This window comes from Phyllobates terribilis, unplaced genomic scaffold (genome assembly GCF_046119375.1).
Source record: "Phyllobates terribilis strain yellow unplaced genomic scaffold, ASM4611937v1 Scaffold_71__1_contigs__length_7168151, whole genome shotgun sequence".
Classification (NCBI taxonomy): domain Eukaryota; kingdom Metazoa; phylum Chordata; class Amphibia; order Anura; family Dendrobatidae; genus Phyllobates; species Phyllobates terribilis.
This window is the reverse complement of record NW_027362831.1, coordinates 4,525,570-4,539,398: the sequence shown is the minus strand read 5'-3', so window position 1 is coordinate 4,539,398 and position 13,829 is coordinate 4,525,570. Positions and strand designations below refer to the sequence as shown.

General features: G+C 43.9%; 1 protein-coding gene across 2 annotated transcripts in view; it reads right to left on the bottom strand.

Moving 5' to 3' along the window:
- Nucleotides 1-6,954: 6,954 nt before the first annotated feature.
- The window catches only part of LOC141194440 (uncharacterized), a 36,487-nt gene continuing 29,612 nt past the window's right edge, over nucleotides 6,955-13,829 (bottom strand). Inside the window, exons 1-7 of one of the 2 annotated variants that reach the window (XM_073662354.1) lie at nucleotides 13,565-13,677; nucleotides 13,168-13,317; nucleotides 12,859-13,038; nucleotides 12,653-12,776; nucleotides 12,472-12,569; nucleotides 12,183-12,273; nucleotides 6,956-9,103 (exon numbers count right to left, since the gene is read on the bottom strand). In XM_073662354.1, the coding sequence (XP_073518455.1) occupies nucleotides 7,431-9,103; nucleotides 12,183-12,273; nucleotides 12,472-12,569; nucleotides 12,653-12,776; nucleotides 12,859-13,038; nucleotides 13,168-13,317; nucleotides 13,565-13,582 (2,334 nt within the window). In that variant the 5' untranslated portion in view covers nucleotides 13,583-13,677 and the 3' untranslated portion in view covers nucleotides 6,956-7,430. Of the gene's footprint in view, nucleotides 9,104-12,182; nucleotides 12,274-12,471; nucleotides 12,570-12,652; nucleotides 12,777-12,858; nucleotides 13,039-13,167; nucleotides 13,318-13,564; nucleotides 13,678-13,829 lie in introns of those variants that run through there. The other variant, XM_073662355.1, reaches the window with a different exon arrangement.

The following is a 13,829-nucleotide window of genomic DNA, read 5'->3' as shown; positions in this document are numbered from 1 at the left end:
TCCTACATTCACCGCTGACCACCAGGACCGCAGAGGACGAGGATCCTACATTCACCGCTGACCACCAGGACCGCAGAGGACGATGATTCTACATTCACCACTGACCACCAGGACCGCAGAGGATGATGATCCTACATTCACCACTGACCACCAGGACCGCAGAGGACGATGATCCTACATTCACCGCTGACCACCAGGACCGCAGAGGATGATGATCCTACATTCATCACTGACCACCAGGACCGCAGAGGACGATGATCCTACATTCACCGCTGACCACCAGGACCGCAGAGGACGATGATCCTACATTCACCACTGACCACCAGGACCGCAGAGGACGATGATTCTACATTCACCACTGACCACCAGGACCGCAGAGGATGATGATCCTACATTCACCACTGACCACCAGGACTGCAGAGGACGATGATCCTACATTCACCACTGACCACCAGGACCGCAGAGGACGATGATCCTACATTCACCGCTGACCACCAGGACCGCAGAGGATGATGATCCTACATTCACCGCTGACCACCAGGACCGCAGAGGACGACGATCCCACATTCACCGCTGACCACCAGGACCGCAGAGGACGAGGATCCTACATTCACCACTGACCACCAGGACCGCAGAGGACGATGATCCTACATTCACCACTGACCACCAGGACCGCAGAGGACGATGATCCTACGATGCTAAATGAACTGTGTTGTGTTCAAGTTTTCATCACGTTCCAGTGGTTTCCTATCACCTGCAAAGCTACAATGAAAGCTGGAGAACATGGAAAGGTAATTGTCATGAAGCTGCCAGCCTGACATATGTCCTGTGCATTAAAGACTAAGTACTGGTTATGGTGCTATGTTAAGCAGGGAAGTGTCAAGTTAACCCCTGCTTTGCTGGCCAAAGACGTCACATCTGTTCCAAAAGTGACACGAGACCAGTGCGGATGACACGGAGGATTCCAGAATCATCCAAAGACAATCCAACGTAAGTCCAGGTGACATTACACAGATATTAAAGCTACATTTCATCCATGGACTTTGTTTTGTTATCAACAATAAATGGCGCTATAATAATAAATAATAATAATAATAACATTTAATTTACGGATTCTGATTGACACATGATTTTCTAATAAAGAGAACAGTTTATGGATTGAACAATGATGAATACAATTATGGACTGTACAATAGCTACACGCTGTCATTTATTTCAAAGGAGTTTTCATCTAAAGACTGTGTTATAAAAGAACCAAGAAAATGATGGGATGAAGAGCAGATGACAAAAATGATGACGACTGGACCAGTGATTGCGTTAATTTAGATTCAGGGAAGTATAATTATACATTTTATATGAATATTAGTCACGGCTTACCATAACATGAATCCACATCATTATATAACAATAATCCGATATTGATAATATTATTACTATTATTATTATTATGGACATTAAATTATATTGCCAAAGAAGAAGAAAAGAAAGAAGATCCTGTTATCCTAATGATGAACCTTTCTACTTTGAGGATTCCAATTGATGTCTGTCTCCCTCAAAAGGGGGAATTGTTAAATAGTAATTATATTGTTTAGAATTAATTATATATACGTATTCATTTTATACTTTTATTTCTATAGATTGCGTCAGCCTCGTGGTAGAGTTTAACTGACACGACGTGCTATTCTTATACTTAGCTCAGGGTAAATGGTCAATGCCATATATAGAGAACAGATGCTATGAGGGGCCTATATAACCCATATATAACCCACGTGAGACACAGGCAGGGGGCGCTCTCTTTTGTTACTTCACACTACATCAGACAGAGGATCTACGTGTTGAGGAAACCAGCTGATGATGTAGGCCCAGACGCAGGTCCATCTGGACATGTGCTTCACAAACACACGAAATACCAGTCAGGATCCAGGGAAAGATGGACACTCATGAATCAATCACTTTGTAATTATTTCACCTATTTTATATAACTGCTGCAATTATTCTTTTTAATGGACAATCCAAGAATAAACCGCTAATTTTTTAATTAGAATATCGTGATATATTCTTTGAACAGTCGCATCTGGTAAACAGTCCTATATATATATAAGTATACAAAATAAGTATAATTCAACATCAGGTAACTGAGAAGAGGAGCAGAACGGCACTGGATACAGGAGAAGACGGCAGTAATGTAGTATATTAACACTGACACTACAGCTTTATTCCCTGCACCCAGTTTGTTTACCTGCGCCTCTATCAAACTTGATAGCTCCCTGTGCTGTGTTATCTAACCTCACAGCCAGAGCTGGCCTCAGTGTCCAGCCCCGCCCTCTGCACACTCATTGGTTGTCAGTATCTGACCCAGCACTGCCCTCTGCACACTCATTGGCTGTCAGTATCTGCCCCAGCACCGCCCTCTGCACACTCATTGGTTGTCAGTATCTGCCCCAGCACCGCCCTCTGCACACTCATTGGCTGTCAGTATCTGCCCCAGCACTGACCTCTGCACACTCATTGGCTGTCAGTATCTGCCCCAGCACTGCCCTCTGCACACTCATTGGCTGTCAGTATCTGCCCCAGCACTGACCGCTGCACACTCATTGGCTGTCAGTATCTGCCCCAGCACTGCCCTCTGCACACTCATTGGCTGTCAGTATCTGCCCCAGCACCGCCCTCTGCACACTCATTGGCTGTCAGTATCTTCCCCAGCACTGACCTCTGCACACTCATTGGCTGTCAGTATCTGCCCCAGCACTGACCGCTGCACACTCATTGGCTGTCAGTATCTGCCCCAGCACTGACCGCTGCACACTCATTGGCTGTCAGTATCTGCCCCAGCACTGACCTCTGCACACTCATTGGCTGTCAGTATCTGCCCCAGCACTGACCTCTGCACACTCATTGGCTGTCAGTATCTGCCCCAGCACTGACCTCTGCACACTCATTGGCTCTCAGTATCTGCCCCAGCACCGACCTCTGCACACTCATTGGCTGTCAGTATCTGCCCCAGCACCGCCCTCTGCACACTCATTGGCTGTCAGTATCTGCCCCAGCACTGACCGCTGCACACTCATTGGCTGTCAGTATCTGCCCCAGCACCGCCCTCTGCACACTCATTGGCTGTCAGTATCTGCCCCAGCACTGACCTCTGCACACTCATTGGCTGTCAGTATCTGCCCCAGCACTGCCCTCTGCACACTCATTGGCTGTCAGTATCTGCCCCAGCACTGCCCTCTGCACACTCATTGGCTGTCAGTATCTGCCCCAGCACTGCCCTCTGCACACTCATTGGCTGTCAGTATCTGCCCCAGCACTGACCTCTGCACACTCATTGGCTGTCAGTATCTGCCCCAGCACTGACCGCTGCACACTCATTGGCTGTCAGTATCTGCCCCAGCACCGCCCTCTGCACACTCATTGGCTGTCAGTATCTGCCCCAGCACTGACCTCTGCACACTCATTGGCTGTCAGTATCTGCCCCAGCACTGACCTCTGCACACTCATTGGCTCTCAGTATCTGCCCCAGCACTGACCTCTGCACACTCATTGGCTGTCAGTTTCTGCCCCAGCACCGCCCTCTGCACACTCATTGGCTGTCAGTATCTGCCCCAGCACCGCCCTCTGCACACTCATTGGCTGTCAGTATCTGCCCCAGCACCGCCCTCTGCACACTCATTGGCTGTCAGTATCTGCCCCAGCACCGCCCTCTGCACACTCATTGGCTCTCAGTATCTGCCCCAGCACTGACCTCTGCACACTCATTGGCTGTCAGTATCTGCCCCAGCACTGACCGCTGCACACTCATTGGCTGTCAGTATCTGCCCCAGCACTGACCGCTGCACACTCATTGGCTGTCAGTATCTGCCCCAGCACTGCCCTCTGCACACTCATTGGCTGTCAGTATCTGCCCCAGCACCGCCCTCTGCACACTCATTGGCTGTCAGTATCTGCCCCAGCACCGCCCTCTGCACACTCATTGGCTGTCAGTATCTGCCCCAGCACCACCCTCTGCACACTCATTGGCTGTCAGTATCTGCCCCAGCACCGACCTCTGCACTCATTGGCTGCTAGTATCTGCCCCAGCACCGACCTCTGCACACTCATTGGCTGTCAGTATCTGCCCCAGCACCGCCCTCTGCACACTCATTGGCTGTCAGTATCTGCCCCAGCACCACCCTCTGCACACTCATTGGCTGTCAGTATCTGCCCCAGCACCACCCTCTGCACACTCATTGGCTGTCAGTATCTGCCCCAGCACCGCCCTCTGCACACTCATTGGCTGTCAGTATCTGCCCCAGCACCACCCTCTGCACACTCATTGGCTGTCAGTATCTGCCCCAGCACCGACCTCTGCACACTCATTGGCTGTCAGTATCTGCCCCAGCACCGCCCTCTGCACACTCATTGGCTGTCAGTATCTGCCCCAGCACCGCCCTCTGCACACTCATTGGCTGTCACTATCTGCCCTAGCACTGACCTCTGCACACTCATTGGCTGTCAGTATCTGCCCCAGCACCGCCCTCTGCACACTCATTGGCTGTCAGTATCTGCCCCAGCACTGACCTCTGCACACTCATTGGCTGTCAGTATCTGCCCCAGCACTGACCTCTGCACACTCATTGGCTGTCAGTATCTGCCCCAGCACCGCCCTCTGCACACTCATTGGCTGTCAGTATCTGCCCCAGCACTGACCTCTGCACACTCATTGGCTGTCAGTATCTGCCCCAGCACTGCCCTCTGCACACTCATTGGCTGTCAGTATCTGCCCCAGCACTGACCGCTGCACACTCATTGGCTGTCAGTATCTGCCCCAGCACTGCCCTCTGCACACTCATTGGCTGTCAGTATCTGCCCCAGCACCGCCCTCTGCACACTCATTGGCTGTCAGTATCTTCCCCAGCACTGACCGCTGCACACTCATTGGCTGTCAGTATCTGCCCCAGCACTGACCGCTGCACACTCATTGGCTGTCAGTATCTGCCCCAGCACTGACCGCTGCACACTCATTGGCTGTCAGTATCTGCCCCAGCACTGACCTCTGCACACTCATTGGCTCTCAGTATCTGCCCCAGCACTGACCTCTGCACACTCATTGGCTCTCAGTATCTGCCCCAGCACTGACCTCTGCACACTCATTGGCTCTCAGTATCTGCCCCAGCACTGACCTCTGCACACTCATTGGCTGTCAGTATCTGCCCCAGCACCGCCCTCTGCACACTCATTGGCTGTCAGTATCTGCCCCAGCACTGACCGCTGCACACTCATTGGCTGTCAGTATCTGCCCCAGCACCGCCCTCTGCACACTCATTGGCTGTCAGTATCTGCCCCAGCACTGACCTCTGCACACTCATTGGCTGTCAGTATCTGCCCCAGCACTGACCTCTGCACACTCATTGGCTGTCAGTATGTGCCCCAGCACCGCCCTCTGTCATTCATCTCAGCATTGGGAATAACAGAGCAATGTCCGGTCATCTGAGGAAAGCAGCACAATCCCTGCCCTCCACATCTACAGCGGTGACAGAGCCGCACGTCTGCACATCACCCCTGACATAGGAATACTGGAAGTGAAAAGCCTATAGGGATGTGTAATGCCTTAAAGCATTCTCTCTCTCTCTCATTATTCTGGCATTTGGCAAATATTATAAATGATGGTAATCCTAATTCACCTAAAGCGGGAAAGGTTTATTCTGATTTCATGTCAGATACTGAGAAAAACATGCAGATGTATCTTTTTATATAGTGTATGGAAACTTCTGGTTTCTACTGTAGGTGATATCCAGAAGTCTATTGATCCTAGTCTGAATATTATTGGAGAGTTTGGTGAATGGTCAGGCCTGTCCATTAATTGGGATAAGTCGGTTATTCTACCATTTGAGGATATCCCTAATTCCAGCATATTAGAACCTACACGAATACAAACTGTTGAGAAATTCTAATACCGAGTATAAATATCACAAAAAGATCTCCGGATTACATTGCACTGAATCTATATCTTCTGGAAAAGTATAAAAAGAAAATCGATGTGTGGTGGAGATTACCATTATCAGCTGTAGGAAGAGGGAACTTATTAAAAATGATATTGATGCCCCAACTCTCATACATTCTGCATAATGCCCCTATTTGGATCCATAATTCCCATTTTCAGAAAATTCATAGCAAGTTTCATTCTCTTATATGGAAAAAGAAATCGTCTAGGATAAAATGTGAATAACTACAAAGTGACGAGGAATCTGGTGGATTGGCGATTCCTAATGCACTAATATATTATATTGCAACATTTGGGTGGGTGGCAAAGCGCTGCAAACCCAAATAGTATTAAGGGGTTAATTACCTCAGGACACCGTGGAATATTCCTATTCATATAGTGGAACTGAATGACCTCGCACACAAGAAATCACTATACCCTACACTTGCTCTACTCTACAAGGTCTGGGATAGGGGTAAAGATATAATGGAAATAGGAGACTGCAATGAATCTATACCTATATGGTTTAATAATAAATATGCAGAGGTCTATAAATTAGAGGGATTCCGGAGTTGGGTGGATAAAGGAATATATACGATATAAAACATATAAAACATATATACGATATAAAACATTGTCTGAAGGGAAACTTAAGTCCTTTGATCAATTAAAGGGGGGATTTGGGTTGACAAATAAACAATTGTATAAATATCTACAGTTTCGGCATTCATTTAATGCACAATCAAGATGGACGCCCTTTTGGGTAGAAAATAATACTTTTGTCTATTATAAAGAGGGTATATAAAATAGATATTGAACCAGACTAAAAAAATTGCCTATTAGGTATATTAGAGGATGATATGAAATTTGACCCAATTTCAATAGGGATTTCACACATTTTATTTCAAGCTAGGAAACATATTGCATCCAAATGGATTAACCCCTCCCCTCCAGAAATGAGTGAACTCAAAAATAGGATAAATAATATTATCAGATTAGAAAAAGGTGTATATAAAAAACAAAACTGAATGAATACATTAGAGAAAATATGGGGCTTATGGTTGGATACACCTAGAATGCCACCAAGGGGGTTATTGTTGGAGAGACAATGACTTATGGGAGAAGGGGGTATTGGCGAGGTCTAATGTTTCATTGTAATGAGTATTGGAATTCCTTAACATGTGGTATGGGTAATATAGCACACCTATATGTGTATAGGATTATAATGTTTATTACAATATTATGGTTATATAAGAGATTTCAAGAATGTGAAATGTTAATTGTAAGATATAGTAACTGCAAGTTATCAGACGGTAATGGGCAAGCTGAAAGGATATACAGGAGAGATGCATGTATGTCATCCCTATGATATGTTATTTTTTTATTGTATGTACTGGTTTCTTGTTTTGTAAAAAAAAAAAAAACTAATGAAAAAAATCTCAATAAAAATTTATTGGATTAAAAAAAAAGATTAGAAAAATGGCTTCTCCCCTGTGTGGGTTCTCTGGTGCTTTACCAAAGCTGATTTATGGTTAAAACATTTCCCACATTCTGAACATGAAAATGGCTTCTCCCCTGTGTGAGTTCTCTGGTGTTTATTAAGATGTGATTTATGGTTAAAACATTTCCCACATTCTGAACATGAAAAAGGCTTCTCCCCTGTGTGGGTTCTCTGGTGGTTATCAAGATTGATTTTACGATTAAAACATTTTCCACATTCTGAACATGAAAAAGGCTTCTCCCCTGTGTGAGTTCTTTGGTGATTAACAAGATTTGATTTCTGGGTAAAACATTTCCCACATTCTGAACAGGAAAAAGGCTTCTCCCCTGAGTGAGTTCTCTGATGATTAATCAAAACTGATTTTTGGTTAAAACATTTCCCACATTCTGAACAAGAAAAAGGCTTCTCCCCTGTGTGGGTTCTTAGGTGACGAACAAGATCTGATTTAAAGTTACAACATTTCCCACATTCTGAACATGAAAATGGCTTTTCCCCTGTGTGGGTTCTCTGGTGACGAACAAGATCTGATTTAAGGTTACAACATTTCCCACATTCTGAACATGAAAAAGGCTTCTCCCCTGTGTGGGTTCTCTGGTGGATATTAAGATGTGCTTTCCGGTTGAAACATTTCCCACATTCTGAACATGAAAAAGGCTTCTCCCCCTTGTGGGTTCTCTGGTGATTAACAAAAACTGATTTATGGTTAAAACATTTCCCACATTCTGAACATGAAAAAGGCTTCTCCCCTGTGTGGGTTCTCTGGTGGTTATCAAGATTGATTTTACGATTAAAACATTTTCCACATTCTGAACATGAAAAAGGCTTCTCCCCTGTGTGAGTTCTTTGGTGATTAACAAGATTTGATTTCTGGGTAAAACATTTCCCACATTCTGAACAGGAAAAAGGCTTCTCCCCTGAGTGAGTTCTCTGATGATTAATCAAAACTGATTTTTGGTTAAAACATTTCCCACATTCTGAACAAGAAAAAGGCTTCTCCCCTGTGTGGGTTCTTAGGTGACGAACAAGATCTGATTTAAAGTTACAACATTTCCCACATTCTGAACATGAAAATGGCTTCTCCCCTGTGTGGGTTCTCTGGTGACGAACAAGATCTGATTTAAGGTTACAACATTTCCCACATTCTGAACATGAAAAAGGCTTCTCCCCTGTGTGGGTTCTCTGGTGGATATTAAGATGTGCTTTCCGGTTGAAACATTTCCCACATTCTGAACATGAAAAAGGCTTCTCCCCCTTGTGGGTTCTCTGGTGATTAACAAAAACTGATTTATGGTTAAAACATTTTCCACGTTTGGAATAAAAAAATCTATTATCCATTGTGTGTATGTTTTGATGTTTAAGAATAGACTTTTTGAGGGTAAAACGGTTTCCATTTTCTGAATATGAAAATGATTTCTTTGCTTTAGGAGCAGTTCGTTTTGTTCTTATTTTATTTTGATTTTCCTTAGTAGTCGGTAATGAATCGGAAGACAGGATCTGTTTCAAAGGATCAGATGACAGATCTTTGCTGTGAAGGGATGCTGGTAAATCTGGAGTAATGACATTCACTTCAATTGTATCCTGTGGGATCTCAAGATCATCAGATTTAAAAATCTCTTGTCCCTCTGATCTTCTGGTACAGTCATCTTCCAAGAAAAAAAACAATTATTAATTTTGAATAAAATGTCCTTGAAATTTATATTTTTTAACATTTCTACTTAAAATGTCTAAACAAACACATCCCTGGGCTACATGCTAATCCAGGGAAATGAAGAGATATATGCTCAAGTTTAAAAATCTATTTTATTAGACACAAATCTAAACAATAGAGGATTTTAAATATTCCTCTATTTATTATAATTGTGTCTAATAAAATTGATTTTTAAACTTGAGCATATATCTCTTCATTTCCCTGGATTAGCATGTAGCCCAGGGATGTGTTTGTTTAGATTGATTTAGAAGTGGTATGTAATCTTAATTTATTTTTCTATGGGATTCTTGTGTTAATTGTACTTAAAATATCTGTAGAAATGGGAAGTTATTGACAGAATGACAGTTCACAGTCTAATAGAAAACCTCATAGGATGAACCAGTGGAGCGTGGTGTCCAACTGTTTGTTCATTCTGCAGAAATGATACCAATAAAAACTTCTACTCATCCCACAAAAAAACAAACCCCCACTCAAGTCAAACAGAGGATTCCACATTATTAGATTCTCAAAGGTTCTTTAGAATCAACATGGCTTCCATAAACCAATCCAGCAAAATCCGCTCTTTCGAAGTCAAATCCCCCCTCGCTTCTGCGCCCAAACAACATTTAGCATCCATGTATTTGGCATTACTATAGTGAGAAGATCCGACTTAATTTAGGGTGTGTGTCTCCTGGAGCACAATCTGGGCACAATGTGTTTGGTAAAAAATGGCCCATGTGCAATTTTTTCTCTCCAACATCCCTGCGTGCTAATTTTCAGAAAGTGCCTATGGAGTCAAAATAATCAAAACTCCTATAGATTAATTCACTGAGAGTTATAATTTCCAAAATGAAGTCACTTTATGGGGATTTCTACTGCTTTGGTTTTCTGACATTTTGTCATATTAGGGCTTCTGCAAATGGTGGGTCCCATCTCCTCTGGGATCTGTTCCTGCGACGTCTGCTTCTGTCACCAGAAGCCGCCTTATTCATCCTGCAGGCGGCGCTGGTGATGGAAGAGACGTCAGAACCAGAAGCTCTGCGCGGTGCAGGCTCTATCCAGCCATTAGGATTCGGGTGCCTGTGACCTGTTGAACCATCCTGTCTGGCAGTATGGGTGTGTGTGGTCCAGCTGAAGTAATGTACTTCAGCCAATTGGAAAGCACCATACCCTAGCAAAGCTGGAAGCATATTGCTGGAAGCTGCCAGATACAGCCTTGTTCTCCTCTGGTTCAGTCCTCTGTGCTCAGCTCCCGGCTTGTGTATTTGTTTCCTGTTGTGACCTCGGCCCGTTTACTGACTACTCTTGTGTCTTCTGATTTTGTATTTTCTCTGCCTTCCTGGTTCTGACCCGGCTACCTGACTATTCTTCTTGCCATCTCACACTACAGAACTGCAGATAACACCGTGGCCCAAGCCTAGGGGTCCCTGTGTAACTCTAGATCCATGTAGAGGGGTTAAATGGTGATGAGCAAGACAATCCCTGGGATCTAGAAAATGAAGTAGATAGCGCCAAGCCTGTTTGTGGTAGCCATCTTTTGAGCTGCCAGGTGACCATGAACAGCGCCCCCAATACATTGTGTCTGCAAACTATTCCAGCAAGATCTGCATTCAGATAGCTAAATGGCGCTTCTTCCCTTCTTAACCTGCCATGTGCCCAGACAGTAGTGTACAACCGTATATAGGGTATTGTCAGAGTCACAAGAAGTTGGAAAATAATTTGTAAGGTCCATTTGTTTCCTATTATCCTTTGTGAAGAATTCCAAAGTTATCACCATATAAAGTGACACGTTAGATTAGGAAAATGAGACCTGATTAACAACACAAAACTGGCTGCAGGAAGAGGTTAAATCAAGTATTTTGGGAACCAACTACTGTAGTCAAAAACTGTGACTATAGACAATAACACATCTACTGAAATGACCAAACTCAGCAGTCTTCATCAGTAATAAATGAGTAACTAATGATGAAACCTCTCTGGGGTAATTGGAGTATGGGGCTCGGTGGCTCTTGGCAATCTAAACTATCGTAAGGGACAATATTTTCTGTCAGATGAGTTTCAAGAAGAGATATTAGACGTTCAAAGAAAACTTTTTATAATAGTGCAGAGCTGAGGTGTCTTAAATTTAGCCCTCGGGCATTTGGAAGAGGCAATGGAGACCTTCTTTTAAAGACTACCAGGGAGTTACAGAGACACATAAGTGAGTCAGGCCGATCCCACCACAATAAAGGTATTATACAGAATGAACCTGGAAAAAAATACAGAATAAAAGATATGTTACATCCCCAATAACAACGTATGTATGAGGGGAGAGCTCCAACACTAAACCGGAATTGTACTCATATATGGTGGAGCATTGGAGCTACTATAACTCCTGAGCAGAAGAGTAGAGAAAGTATTAGCGCCCCCATTTCAGGAGAGATTGTGCAGTAATCTGAATTCTTTAGGATTGAAAACATAACGAAATTTATGACGTGGAGTGAATCCATGAAACCAGGGCTGGAGCCAACACATCTCCTTCAGGCGTGAATAAATGTATATTACAGCCATCAGCCAAGCACAGCTTAGAGATATATCATGGCACAGGAGTAATGCTTTCTGTATAGTTTATCACAATCCTGTTTGAAGTTAGATTTAAAATAAATTTTAAAGTTTAGATAAAAGGAAACTCTGCTGTTATTGCATCATTACCCTCCGCCCATCATATTTTTCTTCAAGTGATTTTCTCACTTGTCAGCACATTCTACATACGCTGTCTTTTGGCTTTATAGTTTACAGATCTGGGCAGGTAACGGTCAGCGTCTCCTAATCCCAGGGGGTAGGTGGATCCTCCAGATTGTAAATTCTACAGAAAAGGGCTTTCACAATTCACAAAGTCATTTGAACATTTTCAGATGGAGGCGAATGTTATGCTCCAGCGGCAAAATGGTGACCACACGATTGTGATATGGCCGGACTACTGAACTGATAAAGCAGCCACAGCCGGTGACTGAGAAGAATCTGTGACTTCTCTGCATTTAGTGGTTACTACTCACCTGGGTAGTCATATGTAGGAATCTTCTCTTTACACCACTCATCACTCCTCATATATGTCTCTGTAGTATTAATATGGGTCAGATCTTCAGCCTGAAACAAATATTATAAAAGTAACAGACAGATAGAGAAGTCCCATCTATGATCAGCTCTAATCCTACCATCTCCACCGTTCTCATTACACATGTATAAAACCTATAATACTGGTGGATAAAACAAAACTGATAACAAGACCTTCACAGCCGTCTACACATCATAGGGGAGATCTCATGACACCTTCTCTCCATCTACCTGATGATCCTGAGGAACATTGGGGTCTTCTTGTTTACAGTCCTGTGGAAGAAGAGGACGGGGACATCTCTCTGGTGTTGTCCTCTTACTGGACAGATCTGGAGGAAACACATACAGGGATTGAATTCATTCTTTACATACAGATAATTATAGGCCGTGTGTATTTAGTCCTGTCTATTACCTGGTGATGTGAGGGGCTGGGGAACCTCCATCATGACGTCCTTGTACAGATCTTTGTGTCCTTCTAAATACTCCCACTCCTCCATGGAGAAATAGACAGCAACATCCTGACACCTTATAGGAACCTGACACATACAATGATACCGTCATCCCCCGATCCCTTCATAGCGTTACTGTATAATGTCCCAGCATTCCCAGCAGTGTCACCTCTCCAGTCAGCAGCTCAATCATCTTGTAGGCGAGTTCTACGATCTTTTGGTCATTGATGTCCTCATGTATCAGGGGGTGAGGTGGAGGCTCTGTGATTGGGCTCAGGGGTCTTCCCCATCCCTCAGACACAGGGGCCTGACAGCGCTCACTAGAGGTCTTCTTCACTACTGTGTAATCCTGGTTATGGAGAGACACATTAATAAATCTCACTCCAGACATTTCCAGAGTCCTCACCTCTCCAGTTCTGTCCATCTGTTATTCCCATAGATAAGAATGATGTAATGTGACGTCATCAGAATCTCTCACCTCTCCAGTAAGCCGGAAGAGGATCTCTAGGGTGAGGTGTAATATCCTCTCCGCCATCTTGTCTCTGTCCATATCCACGTTTGATGGATAAATCAGGAAAACTCTCTTATATAGAAGATTGTCACTGAGAGGATCTGATATTGTAGAGATCTGAATGAGAAGAAGATAAGTAGATGTAACATCATAAAAATCCTGGGTAATAATACAATTACTGGAGATAATAAGAGAAAAATATGAGATTTATTATTTTACACTATTTAGTTTTTTTCTTTATATCTGCTAATAAAATCTATATATTTTAGGCCACAGACAACAAGCAGTTTCTTCCTCGGAGTCGGCAGCTGAATACGTTTCTCATAGACTCATCTTCCATAAAGCTAACTGTCATCTAATTTACCGACACTGGAATCGGCATTAGCAATACTGCAGGAGATATTCATTACACGTGACATGAGGAATAACTACTTCACGATGAGGATGACATTAGTCTTTCCTATATTGCAAGAAAAACAACAGAAATAAAGCAGATATTAACCACTTCGCGCCAGAGCCTGTTTTTGCCTTCGTGACCGGGCCAATTTTTTCAATTCTGACCACTGCCAGTTTATGAAGTAATTACCCTGGAACGCTTCAACGTATTCCCCTGATTCTGAGAATGTTTT